The sequence below is a fragment of the Watersipora subatra genome, chromosome 10, assembly GCF_963576615.1.
Source record: "Watersipora subatra chromosome 10, tzWatSuba1.1, whole genome shotgun sequence".
Taxonomy (NCBI): Eukaryota; Metazoa; Bryozoa; class Gymnolaemata; order Cheilostomatida; family Watersiporidae; genus Watersipora; species Watersipora subatra.
This window is the reverse complement of record NC_088717.1, coordinates 49,059,819-49,085,911: the sequence shown is the minus strand read 5'-3', so window position 1 is coordinate 49,085,911 and position 26,093 is coordinate 49,059,819. Positions and strand designations below refer to the sequence as shown.

Sequence of the window (26,093 nt, the reverse complement as noted above, 5' to 3'; positions counted from 1 at the left end):
TTCCACATATTTTGCAGTTGCAACACAGCAGAGTAAGACACGGTGAATCTTTTGAGACTAAATAACTGTAATGTGAATTTTGTTGCAAGTCAACCTTTACGGAATGGTAGGCTGCAAGGCTGACTCGAATATTATGACATCAGTTTTGACAAAATCCAATCATTTTTTGATGTCCAACCAATATTTCCGTTTTCACTATAAGCTTTTTCAGAAATGTCACAGAAGCTTTTGTCTGTAGCGGATAGTCTAATCTTTTTGAGATAATACATGTATACAGTACTAGGAAATTTCCAATGTTGCACGGGTAATAAAAAACAGCTCATAAACAGTGACAGGTAATGTAGTTGATGAGTTGACTAATTAGCCGTTCACCTTTTCTGAACTCACCATAACCAACATTATGTTGTCCTCGATCTTGTTAAAACAAAACATGTTTGGCGATTTTCAAAACATATTGAGCCTGATTTGGTATAGCCCTTGCTCCTTGGTATCCTCGATGAACATTTGAGTCTACTTTGTGCAGGGTTAAAGTATCTACTTTTGGAAAAAATTGCCTACTTTTAAAAAAAACCTTAGGAAAATAGCGGGATTTCGGACAAAGGGGATGACGGGACAAAGGGACAGCGGTGGCGATTCTTCTTGGTTGTTTCAATTCTTCTTGGCTTCTTTGCGTCATCTCTGAATATGACTCATTCAACGTCTTCCATTAAACCAGCAATCATTAAGTTGTTCTCTGAATTTCCAAGTGCCATATTTCAGTATTTGCCCTGGGTTGTTTGTAAAAATTCAAAATCAACTTGTCGTTGCAGGCAGACAAGTGCCAAACGAAACTATAACGCTCCTTGTCAAATCCTTTTGTGTGCCCAGTTAATTCTAACTTGCACTCTGTCTTTCGAAACACAAGTTTTGGGTATTCTCGATATTATTTAGGCACTGCAAGGTCATGCCAGAACCAGGGTTGGAAAAAACACGATTTTTATGAAAAAACCAGGTTTTTATGGTTTATACCGGTTTTTATGTTTTTTATAATTTTACCAAGGTTTTTGCAATTTTAAGTCTAATTAACATCACTTACTATAATTGCTGCATGATTGAGTATTCAACATACATATGTGGAATCATATGTTAAAGATGGTACTGTGGGAGTTGTAATGGGAAAAAAGGAAGAAAACATGGAAATTTCAAAATGAGTCTTTAAAGATGTAGTTGCGTCAAATTTAAGTTGATCTTAAAAGAAAGCATTTTTTTTTCTCTATCAGTTGATATGTTGTTTGTTGTGTTACGCGATCGCATTGCCAAGATATTTGAAGATTAAAACCAAAAAAATCTGATCGCCGTAAAAACGCTCAGGCCACAAAAACGTGCCCAGACTTGCCCAAAATGATGTCACGTGTTAGGCAACCTGTCTCTATCTCTCGTGTTCACATCGGCTATTTGCGATAAAAGTCTAGTCTTACGCGGCTCTATTGGCATATATCTTATTTTGTATTCGCTCATGTTGGCTAGAGTAAAATTTTAAATCCTGCTACAGATGCATTATTATGAATGTTTCAAAGGCCTCAAATAACGAAAATTGAAAATTTGTTCTACTCACTTTCTCCAAATGTTGTGTAAACATTTGGGTACCGACTACCAATTCTACCGGTCTACGGTAATTCTGTCAAGTCACCATGTAGAACGTGGTCTTTGTATCAGCAGCTACCCATTATACTAACGATATACAGCCTCTTATAAGCCCCGCCCCCATTATGCCTGTCGCCTATCTTTGGGGCAGGGCTGTATATCATTGCCTACACCGTCTACGTACTAGTTTCTTACTAGTAGTATTCTTACCGAATACTACCGAAGTGAAATAAGCAAGCCACGTCTTTGAAAAGAATATAGACAGGGATAGAGTTTTAAGGATGAGAAGTCTGCTGCAAACTGGATTTGAACTCACCTTCTCCAGTTCTGCGGACATCCATATACCATATCCAATTCACTACAATATTCTGCAAATCATGTTTTGCATTATCTTCAACAATATTATTTTATTATATAATTTTTACAAGCAAAAATATTTTCATCTCGGCATAAAACTTTTATTAAAAATATTCATCAAGTCGTGGCCACTCAGATAGTATTAGCTGATACAATAAGACAAATTCATCTACTGCAACAAACTCAAACAAAACAGCATGGCTTATGCAGCACGCATTCAAGTCTCTCTTTCCACTTTATGGCAGTTTCCACACTGACAAAGCTTCTTCGGCTTGTGGGACGACATAAACATTCTGTAATCAGTAAAAAAAATGCAATAAATATATGTCATTCATAGATATGTCATTCTAAAGCGTATCTATTGACAGCTTCCAAATTGGGAGTTAAATAGATTGCGAGTGTAATTTTAAAAACAAATAAACATTTAATAAAGGCACAAGCAAGCCAAGCCAATGATTCGAAGCTTTGGTTCTGGAAATTAAAGATTTGCAATGATCAATCGATTTTACCCACTTCCTACGAGTGAAAATAATTGGTAATCATGACTCTAATTTACCAAAGAAAATTCTAAAAAAATATTAAAGCTAGGTAAAACGGCAGATAAGCTATGAAACGATGATTGGAGATAGCAAAGAATTATCATTTTATTAATTAGTAAATGTATTTATGACTATAAAAATATTATATTTACTCAAGTATAGAAGACTCTAAGTTAATTTACCTCCATTCCGTCTTCCTCTGCAGCAAAACGCTGCTGACGCCTGTCAACAGCCATAGGCTGTCTACTCCAATCTTTTACTAAAAGTTGCTCAAATAACTCTGAGTCGCAGTCGCTATACAAAACTATGTATAACTTAGTAATTGTTGAAACGCGTTGAATCAGTAACGTTGAGAATTCTCTAACGATGAGATTCTTCGAGATCACAGACAACGCGTTTTACGAGTGATAACATTTATTACGGCCTATATAAAGATTTCGCGCTCATGATTGGCTAACGAAGCGACCTCATATTTATCGCTCGTGGTTTCGTTTCAGATATCTTGCTTGTGAAGTCACGAAATAGGCACCCGCTGGAACGCGAGCTTTTTAAAAGAGAGCCTCATTCAAACGCATATATCTCTGGACAGGGTTGATCTACAAAGACAAAAATGGCATCAAATTGTAGCTGATGTTTTAGCCTTTTATGGGTCCTAATTTCATTAAATTGACTTTTTTGAAGCAACTACATCTTTAATCAAACATGATTGATGAAATACAGAGCAGAAATCTTATCACATAAAGTGAATATTTTACATAGAGCTCTATGTATAAGTAGGAACTTTAATCCAAGTGATTAGTTGTGTGGTAGTGTGGAGCAGAGCATAATGCAAATGCATTGCCAGTGTTTGGAGCAGTGGCAGATGACTCAACTTCTATCACCTGAATACTAGCATCACTGTCTAAATTGGTGTTTTCAGCTTGACATTTTGCTACGTGAGCTTTAAGCCTAGCTGCGTGACCTCGCGTTATGACAGCACGCCTATTACGTTTTGCCTTAAAACCTTTGCCTTTCAAAACACAACAAACTTGATAAACTGAATTCTAACAATCCAACTACTTTGGCTTGTGCCCAATAAATGAAATATTAGTTTGCAAACTTGAAGCTTTTGCCCAAAAGGATTTTATTGTTTTAATTTCTAATTGTAAGTAATTCTTTCTCACTGGCTAGACTTGAGAAAGTATTCATTCATTATTAGAGACGATGATTGGATTAGTATATTTCACATGGTTTTTATATTTCATCAGTAAAGAGATCATCATATCACTTGATAAAACCAATTGAAAATTAAATTCACTAATTCGTTGTTGTGCTAGGATTTCATGTAGGTTCAACTTGAGCTCTGCCATCAATTTACTACTATATCTTAAACGAACTTCCACAGCTGATAATTACATATAATTGCATTTCTACCGCACATGAACCACTAGGAGCTTAAAATATTATGGTTTTCACAAAAAATATTGAAAAAACCATAGAAACCGGTTTTTTCGGGTTGGTTTAAACCGGATTTAAACCACTCGGTTTAAACCGAGCCAACCCTGGCCAGAACGTCCATGCCTTTGAGAGCTGATTTTGTAGGATTCAGTTTTTCTATGCTAACTTACTATTTCAGGTACCGCGAAGCGTCCATATGGGTGTGATCAGCTCAAAGTAGCCTGCTGGATGTTTTTAGTGTTTTAAAACACATTTGTCAGTCATTGAAATGGTGAACACTTTTTTCCTGACAAAAGTACATGTATCTCTGTTATATGTTCATGGTTACCAGCTCTGATAATTCCTCCCACGCATGCGTTCAGATTATTAGCTTGATTTGACGAGAATCCCTGTTATAGCATCTCACCGCATGCACATTTGTAAGTTTCAATATATAATGACGTTAGTTCCTTCTTTTCTGAATACCTCATTATTTGTTAAAAAGAATTGCTGTAATAATTTTGTAAGGTGTGTATGTAGGGGAGACCGGGGTAGGTTGAGCGCTGTTTTGACAAAGTTTTATAAGTTCTCACCCAATGGATCAAACGACTTCAAAATTGGGAAAAAGATGCAGAGTATATGTGACTAGCCACCACTGAAGTCATTGATGTCAAGAATCAACTGACACCAAACCATGATGGTAAAAGTAGCCCCAAAAAAACGGGGCAGGTTGATCACATATGGGGTGGGTTGAGCATTGGTGTGGGGCAGGTTGATCTTACATGGGACAGGTTGAGCAAAACTTGAATTTGAACCATTTTTGAAACACTCACAACCAAATTTATGTTTTTGGTGGATTTTAATGATTCTTAGTCATATAACTGCACATTTTAATGAGAATACACAATATCAAAATAACATAAAAAGCTAGTAGCCAAGTAAGCAAGGGCTACACACTCAGTAAAGAAAAAGCTGAATGTAAAATAATGAAATTAAACTCACTAAAAAGTACCTTCCTTTTGGTTTTCATAAAAGTGAGGACTTAGCAGAACTAAACTCTACTTTTCATGTAACAAGTACAATTTCCAACTAACAAAAACGCTTATGCAGCATTTATGTAGTTATTGGTAACAGTGAACATAAAACATTGAGGTGCAAGAAAGTTGAAAACTTGTAATTTTAGGTAACGAATGAGTATCCCTGTTCTTCACAAATTAGTAAGCAGATAAACTAAAAGAGTTCTGCATGTCTGTGCAATAACTATATGTGTAACAAAACAATGACTGTCATTTATGGATAGTTTAGTCGGCATCAACATCCTCATGGGTTTTCACAAAACGCCGACCTGCAATTGGTTGTGGGAGAACTCTCATAACTTCAGAGCCAACAACCGAATGTTCTTCTTCAGTTGTAGAATATTTGCTGGGGGTTATTCTCTTCAGGAAGGTTGTGAACAGATGTCTATCACTTTCTATCATAGCCAATATGTACATACTTTATATATTGGTTTCGTGTCTTACCGTATACCTTGACCGACACATACAGTGCCTGTAGTTGCCAACTCTTACGTTGAAATTTGGGATAACATCAGTCTCTTCCTCATCTGATAGGTTAGGAAACTCTATTTCTGGTTCTGTATGTGATGACTCGGGAGCTTTTACTTTCTTGCTTCTCTTTCTTTTCTTTTTCCCAGCTGGGCAACTGGCTGGTCAAGACCTTTGGGCTGCCTCGGCCTTTAGATGTAGCTTCGTCGGGGTGTCAGTCAGTAAGAGTGTTCAACCTCTTTTTCGCTAACCTATTTCAAGGATGCCAGCTTTGAGCACTGGAAATAGATCTGAGGAAAAAACATATTTATCGTTCTGGTCTTCACTGGTTGATTTCTTTATCCCTCTAGAGGAGTAGTAGCCTGGACTTGTGAAGTGGACTCCGTTGGTATTACAAAATTAGATGTTGAGGCGACAGGCGAATCTGGAACATCTACCTAATGGTCTATAGCATTTTCCGGCTCAAATCTGTCTGTGATTTTTGCAGCTACGAAATCAGATTCTTTTCTAGATGCCAGAATTGAAAGAGTATATTCCTGTGGCTTAAAACCCTGACAGAATATTTCGAGGGGTTATGGCGTTTCTGGCGGCATCCTTTATGAACTCACTTACATTGAAGATCCATATGGTTTGGTCATGGTTATTGTGTTATTGCATGCTTTGAACGGTCCATATATCAAAACGCTTAGGGTTTAGAGTCGATGGCTTGTATTGAGTGGTATTGTGAGCATTACTATCACATTCTCTTTAGCATTTGAGATTGACTGAATGCTAACATGAGATGAGCAATTATCGAGAATCAAGAGGATTAACATAATGACCAAGTACATAAATAATGATAGAATTTGAAAAACAATTTTTTAGCTAAGCAAGCTTTATTGTGACCACCCAGTTAGAAAAAGAGAGACAAAGTGAATGAGTATCACTTTTACATGTGAAGATTCACTAATATATGATTGGCTAATAAAAGTACAAGCGACAATAGCAAACAGCTGTGTGAAAAAATAGGTCAAAAACTGAACATCAGTAGTTAAGGGAGAAGGCTGCTCCTAAATACTAGACCACCAACTGTGAACTATAAAATTACAAACAAGTCCTATAACAACAATTAATTTATCATATTTCAAATAATATGGCCTTGAGCGTTACTGAAAACAAAAAATTATTTGCCTAATTCAAGGCTTTTATCTTAGGAACCCTATCTGGTGGTTAAATTGTCTTGATACAATCATTTCTTGCATGCACATATACATGGCTAGTAGAGCAGTTCACTTTATAACCATATCAGTCTATCATGGGATACCTGATAGGACAATAACTATTGTTCATGAAAAATAAAATACCACGGGGCAGGTTGATCACTGCTCAACCTGCCCCAAAATGCAAATGATCAACCTGCCCCAAAATGCAAATGATCAACCTGCCCCGATGTGTCAGTTGTAGAATTTTTATAAATTACAAAACTTGCATTGAAACTAGGTATGCACTATTTTGGCATGCTGAAACACATATCTTGTTAAAATAAATTGTGGCATATGAATGTTCAACAATGAATATTGTGTCCAGTATTTGATGCCCAGTCAGCATCAAATATGAAATAAAAAGGTGAAAAAATAGAAAAAATGCTTCAATTTTTTTATCTCATGTTTTCATCTGCTGAGTTGACATTTACCTTTTCTGTAAAGGTTTTCTAACATAGTAAAAGGATAACTCATGAAATAAACATAATACCTGCGGCAAGAAATCCAATGATCAACCCGCCCCAATGATCAACCTACCCCGGTGTCCCCTATAGGATATTTTATACATACATAAACATACATAAACATACGACTGCTCCAACATATGAGAGAATCGAGATAGGAGCTAAATTTTGAGCAAGTAACTACCGTGAAATAAGAAAAACCTTTGAAATATGAGCAGATAAGTCGGTTCTTGATGGCCATTAAATTGCCAAGTATACGAGAGGTCTCTTTCGAGAACATTATCTATCAGTCTTTCTAGCCAAATCGGTTTGAAAAAGTTTTAATAAGTTGGGTTAAAAGTTGTAGCGAAACCGAGGCAAAAAGCGCCAAGATGGAAATAGATAAAAAAAAATAGGACAATAGCTAAATTAAAGGTAAGTTTAGTAAAATATTAAAACTTAGCTTCAAGTGTGTGTTTAGTAAGCTAAATTCATTTAAATTCTAAGTTTGTTTTACGTAGCATTACAATAATCCTAGTATACCGAATACATTTCTGTCAAGTCTCTCACACCACCATTGGCCACTATGTCTGTCTTGAAGAGAAGAACTCCATACAGTACATAGTAATGTTACATTTTACTGCAGATCATAACCACCAAATACACAAATGTTTCACTTGGTGAGTGTAAATACCGAATAACAACAATTAAATACATGGTTTTCCATCATAATATCCTGTCTTCAGATGGTTTTCATGGTATAGTAATTGATTAGTTTGTACTAACTCTTAGCTTCTTTATATCAAAAATATTGCATTGACATACGAGCTCAGTCCCAGAATGCATGTCAAAGTATGCCTCGTATGATGAGGTATAACTGCATATCTTTCGTCATTTTCTAAAAACAAGAAATTTGATTTACTCCTTTTTTTATGCAGCTCTCATCTGAGTGTAGGTTTTCGAAAATTTTATGAATTCTTGCTTCTGGCATTCTCATGCAATATCTTTCTTGGTATGTTTTATTACTGGCTAGCATTGTTCTATCCACTTTTTGACAAGTCATTTATTTCGTAAGCGTATCCGGACATTGCTAAAAGCTATAAATGTTTTTCTTATCTACACTTCATTATATCAGTCGGTAAGTGATAAAGGTAGTGCAGCCCTCTATTAGACGAGATAGCCGTACACCTGCACATGGACACAGAACTTGTTACGGCTCACATATTGAGGCATGTAAAGATCTCACTCAGTGCTTTGTACTCTACTCATCTGCTTGTATTTCTTCACACTCTTTGGCATAATTATTCACCTCGCGTATCACCTTTCACCGCTGAGGCATTGTCGTTGTCTTTCACTGCATAGGCACTTTGTTGTCTTTCATTTTTTGAGAAAAAAACGTAGTCTTGTATAAAAGTAAGAGAATGAAATAAAGAGATTAATATTATTTTATACGTCATGTTGTTGTTATTTTTTGCTTTACAGCTCCACAACTTACCGCAACATAATTTTCAAATGCAGTTATAAGCTTTACTGTGTTGCAACATACTTTCGTGGGTTCTTTGTCATAAATGTTCGTAATTGTCTCAACATGTCCCTATATTAAGTTTTTTTGTTTCTTTTATGCATATGCTCTCATCCAGGCACTTGCTATACAGCTGTCATGTGAGTGTAATGCATTTTTGGTTAACTACTAGTATGAAGTTGGTATAATTTCGACTAGTATAGATATCATTTATTTGTCTATTCAAAGTTTTGCTCAAGATATAGAAAACTTGCAGTTATTTCTATGAATTTGGAATTTGGGTACCTCAGACAATATGGAAAATATTTTGGGTGCTTAAGGCATATCTCCTGATATATTATTACTACTGATGGCTTGAAAACTGTCTTTGAGAATTTGTAATGTTTGTAAAATGAAGTAATTATGTGAATAATATTTAAGAAGACATTGTAATAAACAATAGTCAAATAGTGCAGTAGGGCAATAGAGATTTTGATAGTCATATAGTTTATGGTAGGCGACTTGTAGTAATTTGGTTAACTCATCCTAGGGTGCCTTCCGATTGCCTACATGTAGGGGTAGACGATTTGGGTACAGATGAGCCTTTCGGTTCCTAATCACGTTTCTCTCACGATTTTAGAAAACATACATTAATGTGTAACTTTATAAGTTGGGTAGGGTCTTTTGACGATGGAGAAGCGCATGTGTGGTAATGTACCGACAAAAGCCTTGGTCGGAGATCTCTATGAATACTTTAATGTTTTATATGCTATGATAACCAAACGCTTGCTTTATTGCGCAAATTTTTTTATTGGATTCATTCGCAATTAAATGATAGATTAATGTTCATGTCGTCAGCATAATTATTGTTGGAAACGGTATATGGAAGATAACTCCAAGTTTGTGGACACACGTGCTAAAAGACTCTTCCTGTATCCTCTAAATGGATATTTGGTTCAATAATTTGTAAAATACTCCTCAAAGGTCTCTAAAGGCTGGTTCACGCTACATCGCGGAATGTCATTGTTAATCTCACAATACTTCTGTGATCATCTGCTATTACAATGTTCACACTATCACAAACCCATCTGTGTTTATATCAGCGTATGTATATTCTGCAGCATAGCGTTCTCATTATACAATGCTGACATGGAAATGATTAGATAGTAGTCCTGCAGCGACTGTCATGTAACAAAATGTAGATCAAGCAATGTACCCTAGGACACTTATATTTCGCTAGTATTTAGTTTCGTGAGTAGCATACAGAGTAAAATTTCACTGCAACCTAATTTCGCAGCTCTGATGAGTGCGAAAATATAGTGATGTGAAAATAAATGCAGTGGAACAAACATAATTAGATTCCTCAGGTTCGGTTCACCAGTAAGAAATTTTTTTCAATTTGGGACTGTTTGTAATTGTGAACCGCAGGTAGAATTGTGTGGGCGAGATCGATAATGCAATTTGATCGCTAGCTGCCATTTGTTTCTTGGACTATCAATGAACAAAGCTATTTAATTCCGCGTTTTCGCTCGTTCGTTGTGATAGCTTAGCTTCGCTCATGAAATTTTCGTGAGCGGGTGACTCCGCGAAAGTTAGATTAGACGAATACCTAAGTGTCCTAGGGTAGACAGCCAAACACGACCACATTTCACAGGCATGCTCTTCAAACTATTAGGAAGGTTTACCATCTGTGTACCATCTGTAACTTTACGGTGTACATAGTCGACAGATAATGGCCGAGAGGACAATTCCAACATACGGCGGTATAGTGTGAGCCAGCTTTTAGATTTCTGATCATCAGGGCTATACTAAGATACCAGAAGAATTGCTAGTTGCAACTCACAACCAGTTACTGTAATACTCTACCGTCACCCTTCAGTAAGTTAAGTAGATACTGGATCAGATCAAACTCAGAACCGAGCTTAATCTACCGCATTAACTTGTGGCCAACCAACCATGGTTCCAACTCAATGAGTCCCTCATAAGCCATCTGGTCAACCCTTATCTCACCTCCTGTAGCCAGCACTGCTTTTCTATCTGAAAGACATTCAGTGATCAGCGTAGACCTAATTTTGCATGTCCTTTTATGCAGCAGCGTCCATCTTCACCTTCTCATAACACTCCTTCTCCAACTTCTATCTTCCTCAGATCCAACTACTGGTAAAGTTAGACATTATATGAAACCTACATGACAGTATCAGATGGAAGAGATGACGAATGGCAAAGCGGTCAATCTACTGCATTGAATAATCCAGTTATATTAATTATGGCATACCATGTTGATGTAATTTTCAGCAAATGAATGTTTTTGGTCTGACCTAGTCGCATTGAAAATCTATCAGAGCACTGGAAATGCATTGAGGGTGTCATTCACGCATCTACATCCACCCAGAGATCTCTATTCCACTAATTAGATTAGCAATCACAGTAAGTGTTCAACTAATTAAATGAAAGACTAGATAAGTTTGCTGCCATGATGGGTTGGCCTTGAAGCTAGTAGCTGTCTGCAGTCGACTCACCCAAAATATTTATCTTAGCCGTTAGTGTCAGTCGGGTAAGTGCCATTTTTGAGGCTGTTGCTCTAGTCTCTCAAAAACCATTCTGTTTCCTTTTTTCTCTCTCTCTCTCTCTCGTGGTTTTCAAACTATGTCTGAATTGGTTGCTATATACATTCATCCTTTATATCGTATCTGTTCATAAGTGAGGTAATGATCTAGGCTTGCCTTTCATTTATCCACGTATAATTATAAACATTGGAATATACGTTGATGAAATAAATTGAGTGGGTGGGCTGAGGTGTGCATGATAATCGGTTCTCTGGCATCCATCTCGTCTCATCATACGTCTTTCATCGAACTTGTTATTAGCAGCTAAGTGATTTTTTCTATTATAATGATTATAACTAGTAACAATAACTAATTTTAATTTTTAGCAAAATTACTAAGAAATCAAGTTTTTTTTTACTCGATTACACAGCGGTGACATGAGTTCATGTCGGAGGTTTCACCATAGAGGTTAGCGTTCGCATGAGATATGAGAGTAACCTGATCAAATACTTTTTTTAAGATATCTAGCTCTGATCTATCGTTGCGTAACGTGTTGTTGTAGCAGTTTTCCCAGCGGGTGTTTCCATTTAGCATTAGACCGCCGTGTTACCTGCTAGTACTCTCATTAGCCCAGCGTAGGTAGTTGACTTTCTTTCATTATGTCATGCATTATTAATAGACTCCTTGCATCACTTTCATAGATGCTGCCTGGTGCATCAGTTTCTTCTATTCGTAAAGTCAGCGGGCTGGTTTTATAGCCACTCAATACTTATGAAGGATTTGAACGAGTCTGTAGTCTAAAGTTTAGGGGGACCTGTAAACTGATGTCTAGTTGTGGATTTCCATCCTCGACTAGTCTCAGCAGGTACTTGTGAGTGTTGTTGCGTCTTTAGACATGGTGAGTGTGGTAGAAACAGCTTGGAAGCAGGTGAGTTGTAGGCAGGTGTCATAGATGTAGCATACTATAATCAATTTTATCTATGAAGGTGTGATAAATGCAATCTGCCGTCCTCCAGTTTATCTTAAGGACATCTGCATGTTCATCCTAAAGATAAACTTCATCTTTATTGATGTCATCTCAGCATGTATTTTTCATATGAAAATTTTAACTGTGATCAAGTTTTGATGATTTTAATCTTGAAACATCCTGGCAGTCAGATCACCTCTAACTTTAAAAACAATTGCAAATGATAGAAAATTATCAATAATTTCTCAAAAATCTACTAAAATTTTGTTTAGGCTCATCTTCAAAGCATTTTGATGGTGATTTATGTTATTGATGAGTATTGTAAAGTCAATAATTTTGTTTGAAATTTCAAGAAAAGGGCTTGTTTGTTCACTCGCTTGGTATTTGCTTATTATTGAGATTACCAGGCACTATCCTAAAACATTGGTATTACAAGCAATTAAATCATCTGTGAAATCTTCAACAACAAACTTCTGAGAATTTCATCGCCTTGTGCTTGTAGTCTCTGGTAGAAGCCCATGACGTGATAGCCACAGAGCTGTACAGCGAAGACGCGAGACGCGTCACACCCCCTCCACCCATGCCCTACCTAAATGGAGATAGCAGTGAGGCTGGGGCAGAACTTAACGAAGATGTTAACATGGATAACATTACCAGAGTACGGCTTGTACAGTTTCAGCGCAACTCTGATGACCCACTGGTGAGCTTTGATTTCTAGATTGTCCACATCTCTCCCAGGTAGCCCTCCATCTGTGGGATTATAGTAGTATTCTAAGGACAATATATGTAAAAATTGCTTCCTTTCAATTTTCCCAGTCTATATGCCCAGTGGACAAGGTTTGTAAGTTAACCTTTTTCAAGTCTGAACTTGGATATTTCGGGAGGAGGTATGCCCCCCTTCACCCTGATCCCGGAACAACCGGCATTCCAAGGGGGTGCAGGTTTGGACATAGTCTACTGACTGTTCAATAATGTCATAGGAAAGATAATTGTTTTATTTGATGTTTGGACATCTTAGTCCCTGATTAGATTATCTTAGGTTGTAAGTGTCTGTAGGCACTACACCATTTTTATTCACATTTTAAAAAGTACTACGCTACGAGCGGTTTTCAGCCATTTTGTTTGCATTTGCATTGCCATTAGCTCCGGTGATGAAGCTTATTCAGAGGATGGTAGATATGAAGATCAAGACACCTTTGATGATCATTAAGAAGAAAAAGGCGAGCACAAGTCTTAGTAACTAGTAAAATGAAAATAATTTAGCTGACCAAAATACTTTTATATTATCGTTTCCATAGCAATACAACAACTATCAATTGAGTGAAAGAATTTGTAAGATTTATAGCCAATTACAGTTTGGCTGATGATTTGTTATGTGTATATGAACATTCTGCCATCAAATGACTCCAAAATTTGTTTTTATTAGGTAGGAATGACAATCCTGCTCATGGAACTAGGAGTAGTAGGAGTAGTAGACTCAGTGCATGCAGGAAACACTAAATGCACCAAGAGCCTGATGGCTATTCTTGTGGTGTTTCCATATCATGATGTTCTTGTGGAACACCACAAGAACATCATGATGTCATCATGACATGGAAGTAGACATAGCACAGGCATAGTACTCAGGCATAGGCCTACTTAGCGTGTTTTGCAATAAATGTCTTTGCCTAAATGTGGATCATTTCATTCATTTTCATCCGAAATTTCATTGTGAATCTGAGAATAGGTCAGTAAGCAAAATTACTAATTTTAATCTTTTAACACGCGCTGTGCTGTCAATAATGTCTGGCAAGATGTGATAACTAGATGCTAATTGTCCGTTTGAAGTATTTGTACAAATTTTGCTGCATATCTTGATCTAATAAATAAGCCTACTGCAAAACCTTTAATTGAATGCCACCTCTATTTGAGCGCCGCCTCTATTTGATCGCCACTATGAGAGAAGGCTTAAAAAATAGAGCGTCACTTTCTATTTGAGCGTCGTTTCCATTTGACCACCACTTTGACTATCTTTGATCTTTATGAACCCATAATATCAAGTGCTCAGTAAAAAAGTGTCCACAAAATCGTATTAAAAATAAGTCGTTTACATTAATAATCAATTCTCTCATTGTTCAATTCCAAAGCTTTTCACTTTTTTCAGTTGAAACTTTGATAGCAACACCATAGAAATAACCAATAACATTCTCAGGCTAATAGTGCTTCCTTGTTTAACCCGATCTTAATACTATGAAAAACATACATATAAAAAACGGTTTGCAAGTTTTGGGACAAGGGTCACGTTTAGTGAGCAAACTTTTATGCATTGCAATTGTGCTAAATGCATGCAGTGCGTAAAAGTTTTGCTCTGCCAAAAAATTGTTTCGACACTAATATCGACTAGTAGCCTACAGCAGTGCAGAAGAATAGTTGAGGCCAGAAGACATTGTGGAAGGTATTGGACGACTAGAAGATATTCGTTCCATCAAAAGCACCAATCAGAACGCAGCTATCCGAGCAAACAATGGAAATTTTTTTGTTTTTATAAAGTTAACTTTTGTTTCTGCATATAATATAAGTATGATTCGTTTATGTCATTTGTTAATGAATATATATTTGCAGCATTTAATACATTATCATTACATGTATATAACTTATAAATTCGCAAATTTATAGCATATTATTTGATAGCATCATTGCGGTAATCTGATTATATAATTTATCAACGCTCGTAACCCCTCTTCTATTGCACATTAAAAGTAGGTTGAAGATGAAATTATATCAGAGCTGAATTATCACTGTTTCCAAGGTTTATCCGCAAGCTTGCGTTATTCGCAAGATGGAAATGACCAAAAACCCGCGAGCCAATCGAGTTTTGTTACTGGTTAATTTTTATCAAACTTTTCTTGCCTGTGAAAAATAAAAATGTCTCTTGAAAGTTTCGCGCAAGATAATCCATTTAAAATATTTTCCGAATTTCGGTCATTCCTATTTCGGTTTGACGAGACAAAGTGCGCCGCTATGACCTCCGATGTAGAATTCATTCTCTTCTTTTGCAATGCGCCAGCGTTAATCCGCAACATGAAGTTCCATTGAAACGCTTAACTTACTCATCCACACAGTAGATCATAGATCATCCCCACAGTAGATCATAGATCATCCACCCAGTAGATCATAGATCATCCACACAGTAGATCATAGATCATCCCCACAGTAGATCATAGATCATCCCCACAGTAGATCATAGATCATCCCCACAGTAGATCATAGATCATCCCCACAGTAGATCATAGATCATCCCCACAGTAGATCATAGATCATCCCCACAGTAGATCATAGATCATCCACACAGTAGATCATAGATCATCCCCACAGTAGATCATAGATCATCCCCACAGTAGATCATAGGGCCATAAAGAGAACTAGTTCATCACTTGATAATGATTTAATAAGGCATCTTGTTTGATGTGAATGTAATATATTTGATTTGCTGCATATGGTTAAAATCGTGCTACTATTTGCGGAGTTGCCACATCGTAAATATATTGGGATACGCTTCCAAGTTAACAGACTGTTTAGAACAAATATGTTTTTATTTCAAGTAGTTTTATAAACTAAAGGGCTGAAATGAATGTTTTCAAACTTTCTAAATGATCATGCATGATCTTTCTGGAGTTGTCATGTCCTGATTCTTATATGTACCACTGGGCTGTTTGTATTATCCAAATGCGATGTAATTAGAACTTAGCTAGATATACTTATGGAATTTCATTCTGCATTGTATGAAACTCCTCGTTTTGAGGTATAAAATGCCGGCAGACTATTAACAGGCATCGTTTCAGTTGGAATTTATCCGTTCAGAAAGTTGAGTGAAGGCCTTGAAAAAACGACCTTTTTATAATATTGCAATGACCAATATGTATTAGCCGATGTTCCTTATAATAAAGTAGACATTCATTTATCGGGTCATTGCAAAAGCGCGACGCAGTCGTCTTAGAGAGAGGATAGAAACTTCAAGCATTAACCGTTCAAGGTTTCCAGTTTTCTTCTAAGTTAGATTGGTACAAGATATCTAGGGGTCACCTCATTCCATCACTACGTTTCCATGGGGCGGATTTGGAGTTGTGCACACGTTGAGTTACTGTGCATTAAGGGCTTCAATGGACAAATCGCATGTTGGGGATTAACCCGGGCGCTCTGTGAAAAAATAAGGATATCTATGTTGGAGGTATTGCGAGGCGTTTGGAACTTTTCAAATTTAAGTAAGAACAACTGAAGTGTGGTAAATGTTTAAAATGGAATAGCTTGTGTTCAGCATTTCTTACCCATCATTCGCTAGTGAGGTTTCCATCTTTTGTAAGCATGAAACACTCAGTAAAAGTTTATGAGTAACAAAATTCACAAGACCCGTGTCGTAGATACATAGTGCAGTCGATAAATGTTATAAACGATAAATGTTATGAACGATAAATGTTATGAACGATAAATGTTATGAACGATAAATGTTATGAACGATAAATGTTATGAACGATAAATGTTATGAACGATAAATGTTATGAACGATAAATGTTATGAACGATAAATGTTATGAACGATAAATGTTATGAACGATAAATGTTATGAACGATAAATGTTATGAACGATAAATGTTATGAACGATAAATGTTATGAACGATAAATGTTATGAACGATAAATGTTATGAACGATAAATGTTATGAACGATAAATGTTATGAACGATAAATGTTATGATTGTACTGGGGTTTGTCTGTCTAGCTTTCTCACAGCATGATATCTGGTTAATTGAGTCTTTCCAACCAGCCTATAGATCATCAATTCCTTGCATTGATTTGTGATATTGCTGACTAGTAAGTTGATCAATTAACTTGAAACCTTTGAGATGATGCTGACAGTGCAGCCGGATATAATTTATTAATGGGTCAGCTTTTAATTAACTCTTCAACCTCTTTCAGAGCAATCGTTTTATAGATGTTTCGACTTGCGAACAGGGATGTCCAATTTACGATGACAGTGCCGTCTATATAGGATAATGTTATCTTCGCGTTTTGAATTGTTTTCATTGTAGCATCCTGGAAGTTACTGGTAAAGATGAACTTGCCCAAATTTTTCTTAGATTTTATCAGAAAGCGTCGGTATTTATTTATTATTTGTGATTGTTTTTGAAGTTTAAGGTGATATGACTGTCAGGATGTTTCAAGATTAAAATCGACAAAACTGAATCCCGATTAAACGCTTAGAAAAGAATTATGTGCAAAATGATGTCACTAGTTACTATCGTTGCAATAGTTGATATCAGATATTGCGCTTAAGTTGCGGCGTTGTCGTCTCTATTCTTCTGGTGTCTTTGCGACTATAGATGTTATAATCACACATTCGCTTGATCTGACCATATTAATTGCTATCAAGTTTTGTCAATTTTAATCTTGAAACATTTTGTCAGCCAGATCACCTCAAACATCAAAAACAATCACAAATAATAAAAAAAGCTGATACATTTTAATAAAATCTACTAAAACTTGATGCAAGCTCATTTTTAAAATACAGTGCACCCAGAGTTGAGGCGTCCCTGTTTTACGGGTTTTTCACCTTTTTATGTCGAACATGATGTTTTTGTCCCTCCATATGGCTTTTTTCTGTCATACAACATCAACAAAAATGTTTCTCGAAGTTCAAATTTGGTGGTCGATGTGCTGAACATGTTGGAATAACAAAGATGCCGATATGGTATTTGCCGAAATCCCTCCTACAACCCTCGAAAGAGATAGGATGCTTGCTCTCTCAGTTCAGCGTTCAAATTGAAATAAGAACAACTCAAGTGTAGTAAATGTTTAAAATGGAATACGTTGTGTTCGGCATTTCTTACCCATCATTCGCTAGTGAGGTTTTCATCTTTTGTAAGAATGAAACATTCAGTAAAAGTTTGTGAGAAACAAAACTCACAAGACACGTGTCATAAAAAGCGCTCTTTCTTTGATATAGTGAAAGCATCTATGACTCTCTAGATGTGGTGAAGACCACGTCTAACAGGGCTTTTCTATGTCAAGAAAGTAACACTTTTCTTCCTATTTTTGTTTGTTTTTCTCTCTTCCAAATGTAGCCAATGAACAATGTGAATGATCCAGCAGCAAAGAAATACATTTTCACATGAAATATTATTCACTCAAGTCAAGAGTTGGTTGCGCTTGACGGGACCAGTTGGAGCTTGTTCTGAATTTTTGACAGGCACTCTATTCATGCATGATCTATGGTTTTTGACACGTGGAAGTGATTCATGCGGCTTCAGAGATTCAGGGTATCATCAATAAATAGTTTAGTCCAATCAACAGCATTTTTACAGCTTGGGTGAAGTGTTACATTCGGTACTCGCATTCTGTACCTTTCAACAATGAAAATTAATTCCTGTTCTTAATTGGAATCCTGTATCCTTCATCTATAAAAATTAATTCCTGTTCCTAATTGGGGCCAGAGTGCTGTCTACAGTGCCAGCTGATAGAAACATGTCACATTTGTTATTGGTGTATTCTGGGTATTCATTGTCATCTAAACCTGTGTTCTTATATTTCATGAGCACAAACAGCTACACTCGCTGTACTTAATAATGAACAAACGCTACACTCGTTAAACTTGATTGGTACAATTTTTTAGAATTAATTTTATTGCCAGCCTATCACGCAGCATTCTAGTTTTCATAACAATCATATACAGCATATATGTTTCTATATACAGATATACAATCATATATCAACAAGCATATACAGCATATATGTTTCTATATACAGATATACAATCATAAATCAACAATCATATACAGCATATATGTTTCTATATACAGATATACAATCATATATCAACAAGCAAATACAGCATATATGTTTCTATATACAGATATACAATCATATATCAACAAGCATATACAGCATATATGTTTCTATATACAGATATACAATCATATATCAACAAGCATATACAGCATATATGTTTCTATATACAAATATACAATCATATATCAACAAGCATATACGGCATATATGTTTCTATATACAGATATACAATCATATATCAACAAGCATATACAGCATATATGTTTCTATATACAGATATACAATCATAAATCAACAATCATATACAGCATATATGTTTCTATATACAGATATACAATCATATATCAACAAGCAAATACAGCATATATGTTTCTATATACAGATATACAATCATATATCAACAAGCATATACAGCATATATGTTTCTATATACAGATATACAATCATATATCAACAAGCATATACAGCATATATGTTTCTATATACAGACATACAATCATATATCAACAAGCAAATACAGCATATATGTTTCTATATACAGACATACAATCATATATCAACAAGCATATACAGCATATATGTTTCTATATACAGACATACAATCATATATCAACAAGCAAATACAGCATATATGTTTCTATATACAGATATACAATCATATATCAACAAGCATATACAGCATATATGTTTCGATACACAGACATACAATCATATATCAACAAGCAAATACGGCATAGATGTTTCTATATACATATATACAATCATAAATTAACAATCATATTCAGCATATATGTTTCTATCATGATGTGTTGGTTAAGTCTGCTGTTGACATGTTGTCTCTACCTTCTTACCTCATCTGTATTTCCTTCCTACATTTTAAAATGTGCCATTGACGTGCAGTTTAACATAAGAATAGAGTTTATTTGTACTCATTATGTGGTCATGACTCGTGGAGGGTTAATTATTACTAAAAGTGTAGCATAGATACATGCTATGGGTAAACACCAACTCTACTAAATGCTGACAAACACATTGACCAATGAGCATCGGTCTTGGTTGTGAAGACCATGATGCCCTTGTCAGTTTTCCGGCACTATTATTGAAGTACAATCAGGATGTGTGTAACATGAATCATCCTGAACATATGATAGCATTTGCCCAAATATTAGCATCGCCATATTTGACTCAAACAAGAATTATTGTACATTGATGATGAAAATAACATAGTACAAAAATATTCCAAGTTCATGACATAAAGTGAACTGCAAAATGATCAGTTTAACATATTATTATATATATTATTATTAATATAATATTGCATTGCCATTATTAGCATATATATAATAATATATATATATACTGAAAAAATTATCTAATATATTTCTTAACAGTTCAACATATACTAGTAGTCTTTGTATATATATCTTACAAGTGAGAATATGTCTGTCCTTATATAAATAGCGGTTTATTTGAAGCCTGTTGTCATCGTCGTTCAGAAGCCCATCTTGAACACAACTAGCATGCATCGAAAGTGAATGAAATATAATCGAGATTGTAATATTAAACTATTTCAGCGAATCATAAATGCATTTGTATTATCTCTACCTACATAGAGCAACATGTTCATTTTAAAACAGCACAATAGTCATTTCACAATGCCGTGTTTCATCGCTGTGTGTAGCCAGGCTTTAAGGGAAAGACGATCATTACATAGGGAGTGACGATCATAATAAGCGAGGTGCGATCGTTACTAAAGGAAGGATGATCTTTAACAAAAGGCTGGTTCACACTATATCGCCGTATCTTGGCGTTGATGCCACAATACTTCGGTGATCGTCGATGATAATGATGTTCACACTATCACAAACCTATCCCGTTTGCATCAGGAAACACTTTGTGACGCAGCGTTTCCATGTCGCTTTTTAAATTTTTGCCAAATAACCTTTTTTTCATGTGTTGGAAAAATTATGGGTCCCGCAGCGAATATCATAAACGGATATGAATAAATCAAGCTATTCGTGGCCGCGAATTACCATCGCCAAAATGGTTCACATCTGAAAGGTAGTCATCGATGCTCGGTAAATTATCAGGAAGTTTGACAGCTGCAAACTTTCCCGACGTGGCCACGTTGCTTCGTCGGGGCCATCGATTCACATAATCAACGATAAACACGAAAGGAAAACGCTGACATACAACGATGTAGTGTGAACCAGCCTTAAAAGAGATACGATCGTTACTGAGACAGGGACGATCATTACGAAGAGAGGGACGATCATTACTAAGAGAGATATGATTATTACTGAGAGAGGGACAGTCATTACTAAGAGAGGCATGATCATTACTAAAGGGAAACACATTTATTTGAAAAGCAAATTTGCTTCAACGTGTAGATCTTTGTAACAGGACAGAGCGATATGTTTTAATGGAATGTCTGCTGTCGACATGCTGGCTGATCGAGTCTTATCACATAACTTGTTTTCAGGGTATCACGCTGAAGAAGGCAGACAGTGGCAAATGTACAGTCGCTAGAATTCTCCATGGAGGAATGATTCACAGGCAAGGTACTCTGCATGTCGGGGATGAACTAAGAGAGATTAACGGCCAATCAGTTCTTGGACAAACAGAATCTGCTCTCCAGCAACTGCTTGTAAGTATTCCCAATGGTGAAAGTTTCCCATTGCTCAATAGTTGCTTATCGTGCTGCTACGCTGTTGACTTCTATTCTGCTTAACAATTGTTTGATCCTATTTGCTCCGCAGTTTCATGACTACATTGCTTCAAGGATGAGCTTACTCAACGTTTTAGTAGGTTTTATCAGAAAGTATCAGTATTTTTCTATCATTTGTGATTGTTTTTGATGTTTGAGATGGTCTGGCTGTCAGGATGTTACAAGGTTAACGTCGATAAAACTTGATTGCGGATAAAACGCTCAGATCAAGCGAAACTGCAATGATGGCGTTTATAGCTTCAAAAAGACTGATAAAATGGAGGTGTGTAACGCTGTAACTTGAACGCAATAGCCGATGTCAACTATACTAACGATAGCGACTAGCGACGCCATTTCGGCACATTTTCTCTTTCAAACTTTTTAACCGCAATCAAGTTTGGTTGATTTTAAACTAGAAACATCCTAGCAGTCGGATCACCTCAGACATCAAAAACAATTGCAAAGGATAGAAAAATATCCATACTTTCTGATAAAATCTACTACAATTTTTGTTCGGGCTCAACTTTAACATGGTTTTTATTCTGGTACGGTAATGCTTTCATACTCGTCCTTTGGTTGTCACCCTACACGGTCGACAGATTTTTATTTGACCTCAACTTTATTTCGCCAATCAATGCTGATAAAGGCAAATCAGGTCATTCGGGACAAATAAAATATAATCAATAAATGAAATTATAAAATAATAATAACATGGTAGTTCAGTAGCGTTTAAAACAGAAATCTTTATTATACAACAATGTTCTAGATATAAGACGAGTAAAATATTTGTCTGGTTCCAGTTGTAGTCTGTGGGGTGTAGCTATGAAGGGGGTGGTTGGGTATATAGGCTAGTCTGTTAGATTAAATCCAATAGACGCATTATTGTATTTCTTCGGCGGTAAACACAGATCTATGTCATTTATCCAGGTAAAGGAGTTGTCCTCACTTCTGCGTTTAATAAGCGATCAGCTTTATTGTTTTCACTAGCCAACTCTTCTTTCGAACGCCGCATATTTAACCTGTTTTATAATTAGATTCTGTTTACTCTTTGTGAGTTTATCTAATCGATAAAACATTTACAAGTTCAGAATCGCAGTAGAAATACTCCAGGTTCAGGTGATGTCACACGTCTGCCACCGCCACTTTTGCACATATGATAGCATTGATGAGCAGTTTTCATATCAAAATGTTTAAGTACGTTTGTTTTATGTTGATGACAGATTAAATTATTCCTGCTAAAGATCCGGAAAGCATCATGAAACGTCTTGACATGTTTATGAACCGTAAATAAACATTATTATGATTATCCCAATTATTCGTTAAAAACATTGTTGGACACAGTAAGAATTCTTTTTTAATGGCTACAATTCTAACATAGGCCTATTTGTCACAAAACTTTCCACAACTAACAATTATACAAGATTTTACTGCAGTTTGAGGGCAACTGCAGCTGTTTTGAACTAGTTTGAGGCTCAGCGTGGCCTAAGGAAATTAATACATGTTTATCTCGGTCATGATATGATGTTTGTAACGACAATAATAGTTTGTAAGTAGCTAGAAATATACTTGACACATTTTGCTCATTGCAAATATGTAATATTTTATTGTTATATGTAGTATTTTGTAAACGGTTTTTCATTTTACAAAAAACCGTCAAACCACCCTCATTGTTACAGTTGTGCAAAGAGTTGGAAAAATAACGATCTATGAATTAAAATGTCATAGAAATAAAAGAACATCAACTGCTGGTCCATGTTTTAAACCAGATTTTAACGCCTAATTCGGATCAAAGTTAGTGTGCAATATTTTTTAGAATTTATTTTGTTTATATTGCTGAAGCATTTAGGAATTGTTTAGTCTCATGCTTGTAGCTGCCAGTTGTTTTTAAACAGTTTTTATAATGGCTATCGTTTTAGCTTAGTAGCTGGTTGATCTATTATGCTAAGTGAGTTGTCATAGGCTACATATTAGTTTTATTCATGCCCTCTACAAGTTTATTTGGATTTTTTGTCGTGTCTAGCTCAGGTCTAGGGGACTCTTTAAGGTGAAGGTCGTGTCAACCCACAGCGCTTTTGACTCAGACGGCTCATTGCAGCCGAAGGTAATCATGTGCCGCAATGCTTGGCTCGCAGCGCTTATCTTGTACTTGTTTGCCGCCTTTCTAGATAGTCCTTAATTTTAACTTGCGTAGGGTTCAAGGACAGCTGATACATCTACCGGATGGTGAACTTTGTTTTTGTCACTGCCATACTAGATAAGGAATAAAATGACCATTTTATCGGTCAACAAAGAAAACTGTAGTCTGGTTTTCATTTTTTTCGTCGCGTTAGCCTCCTGATTACGCATATACATTTTTTAATTTTATAAAAACAATGCATAGAAAAAAGTTCCGTAGTAAATCTGGCGGGGGCTGCGCAACTACATGTACTACTACACTCAAATGCAGGTTCTTATGCTGCGGCAACACTTTCACATCAATCTACTGATCTTTTTTATAATATGTGCAAAAGGCTTAAACGTGTGTCATTTATCTGTGAACAATACTCTGTTCTTGTAGCTGATCTGTTACAAATGAAGTCTAATATTAGCAGTCTAGTTTTGTCTTTATTAAAGCTTATCACTTTTTATGGTGTAAATACCCTATCATGTTTATAGTAGTTATAGGTATCTTCACTTCAAGATGTCTACCTGCATTTGTTGCCATTCATTTGTTTTATTCAAACTCTGGTAGTTTTACTGTATGTAAAGAAAACAACTTCTGTTTTTTTTTATATCTAGTTCATACATCATGCTTCTTGTTGTTAAATACTTTTGCCCAACTGCGGTAGTAAGTATTTGATTTTTAAGCTTTCCTTGTTGATGCTTGGATTTGTTTGCCTGCTGCCTTGTAGAAAGAGGCTAGGGGCAGCGTGACCCTTAAAATAGTGCCAAGTTACCGGACTCCTTCATCCAATTGCGAGGTAAGCCGTGTTACCACAGCTTCTGATTGGTTAAAGCAGTAAGAATAAGTTGGTAGTAAGTTTATCATAATTGATTAAGTGGACAACTCCAAAATCTATGCTCGTGTTCCTGCTCATTGCTACGAGTGTTTGTCAAGTAAGTGCTAGGTAGTTTTTTAGAGTCTTGCTAATAATTTTAGCTATTAATAGAGTACTGCTGTACTGCCTGTAAAGAGTAACATAGAGTGATTTTGAATGAGTTGTAGACTTCCACAAGCTATTAGATAGATGATGAAGCAAAGCTTTAGAAGTATGCTTATTTTCATTAGCTTATTTATGAAAATAATTTATCACATTCTGCCATTTTTATTGATCTATTTAGAAAAAATTTCTAAATGTTGCGGAGGTTTTTAATTCAATTATTGCGTTATAGGATAACACTATTGTAAATCATCTTTGTGGTTAATACGAATTCAACAAATTTGTCATTTTATTCTTGTTATGGATTCTTAAGTTTCCTTTTTTTTAAGTTTACTGATGCTTTGGTTCAAATTAATATTCAGTTATCAGAAGTGATTAAAAGCTTTTGTTGATTTTATGAATGTTGTAAACGATTAACAATTTCTCTCCGCACCCATTTCTTTCCGATAGAATTAGGGGCAGTGTGAGCTAATTTAACTGGCTTATATATAGGCAGTGGAATTGATTGGTTGTACCATGGTAGGCGTGTAGGTGGAGATTAGTTCAGAGTTCAGAGAGGTGGAGATTGGTTCAGTGTTCAGATAGATGGAGATTGGTTCAGAGTTCAGAGAGGTAGAGATTGGTTCAGTGTTCAGAGAGGTGGAGATTAGTTCAGAGTTCAGAGAGGTGGAGATTGGTTCAGAGTTCAGAGAGGTGGAGATTAGTTCAGAGTTCAGAGAGGTGGAGATTGGTTCAGTGTTCAGAGAGGTGGAGATTAGTTCAGAGTTCAGAGAGGTGGAGATTGGTTCAGAGTTCAGATAGGTGGAGATTAGTTCAGAGTTCAGAGAGGTGGAGATTAGTTCAGAGTTCAGAGAGGTGGAGATTAGTTCAGAGTTCAGAGAGGTGGAGATTGGTTCAGTGTTCAGATAGATGGAGATTAGTTCAGAGTTCAGAGAGGTGGAGATTAGTTCAGAGTTCAGAGAGGTGGAGATTGGTTCAGAGTTCAGAGAGGTGAAGATTGGTTCAAAGTTCAGAGAGGTGGAGATTAGTTCAGAGTTCAGAGAGGTGGAGATTGGTTCAGAGTTCAGAGAGGTGGAGATTAGTTCAGAGTTCAGAGAGGTGGAGATTGGTTCAGTGTTCAGAGAGGTGGAGATTAGTTCAGAGTTCAGAGAGGTGGAGATTGGTTCAGAGTTCAGAGAGGTGGAGATTGGTTCAGAGTTCAGAGAGGTGGAGATTAGTTCAGAGTTCAGAGAGGTGGAGATTAGTTCAG

General features: G+C 36.1%; 1 protein-coding gene across 2 annotated transcripts in view; it reads left to right on the top strand.

Moving 5' to 3' along the window:
• LOC137406448 (peripheral plasma membrane protein CASK-like) overlaps nt 1-26,093 on the top strand; it is a 107,327-nt gene that overhangs the window by 67,509 nt on the left and 13,725 nt on the right. For both annotated transcript variants that reach the window (XM_068093032.1, XM_068093031.1), the window contains 3 exons: nt 12,680-12,877; nt 21,480-21,644; nt 24,596-24,664. In XM_068093032.1, coding sequence (XP_067949133.1) covers nt 12,680-12,877; nt 21,480-21,644; nt 24,596-24,664 — 432 coding nt within the window. The remainder of the gene's footprint in view (nt 1-12,679; nt 12,878-21,479; nt 21,645-24,595; nt 24,665-26,093) is intronic.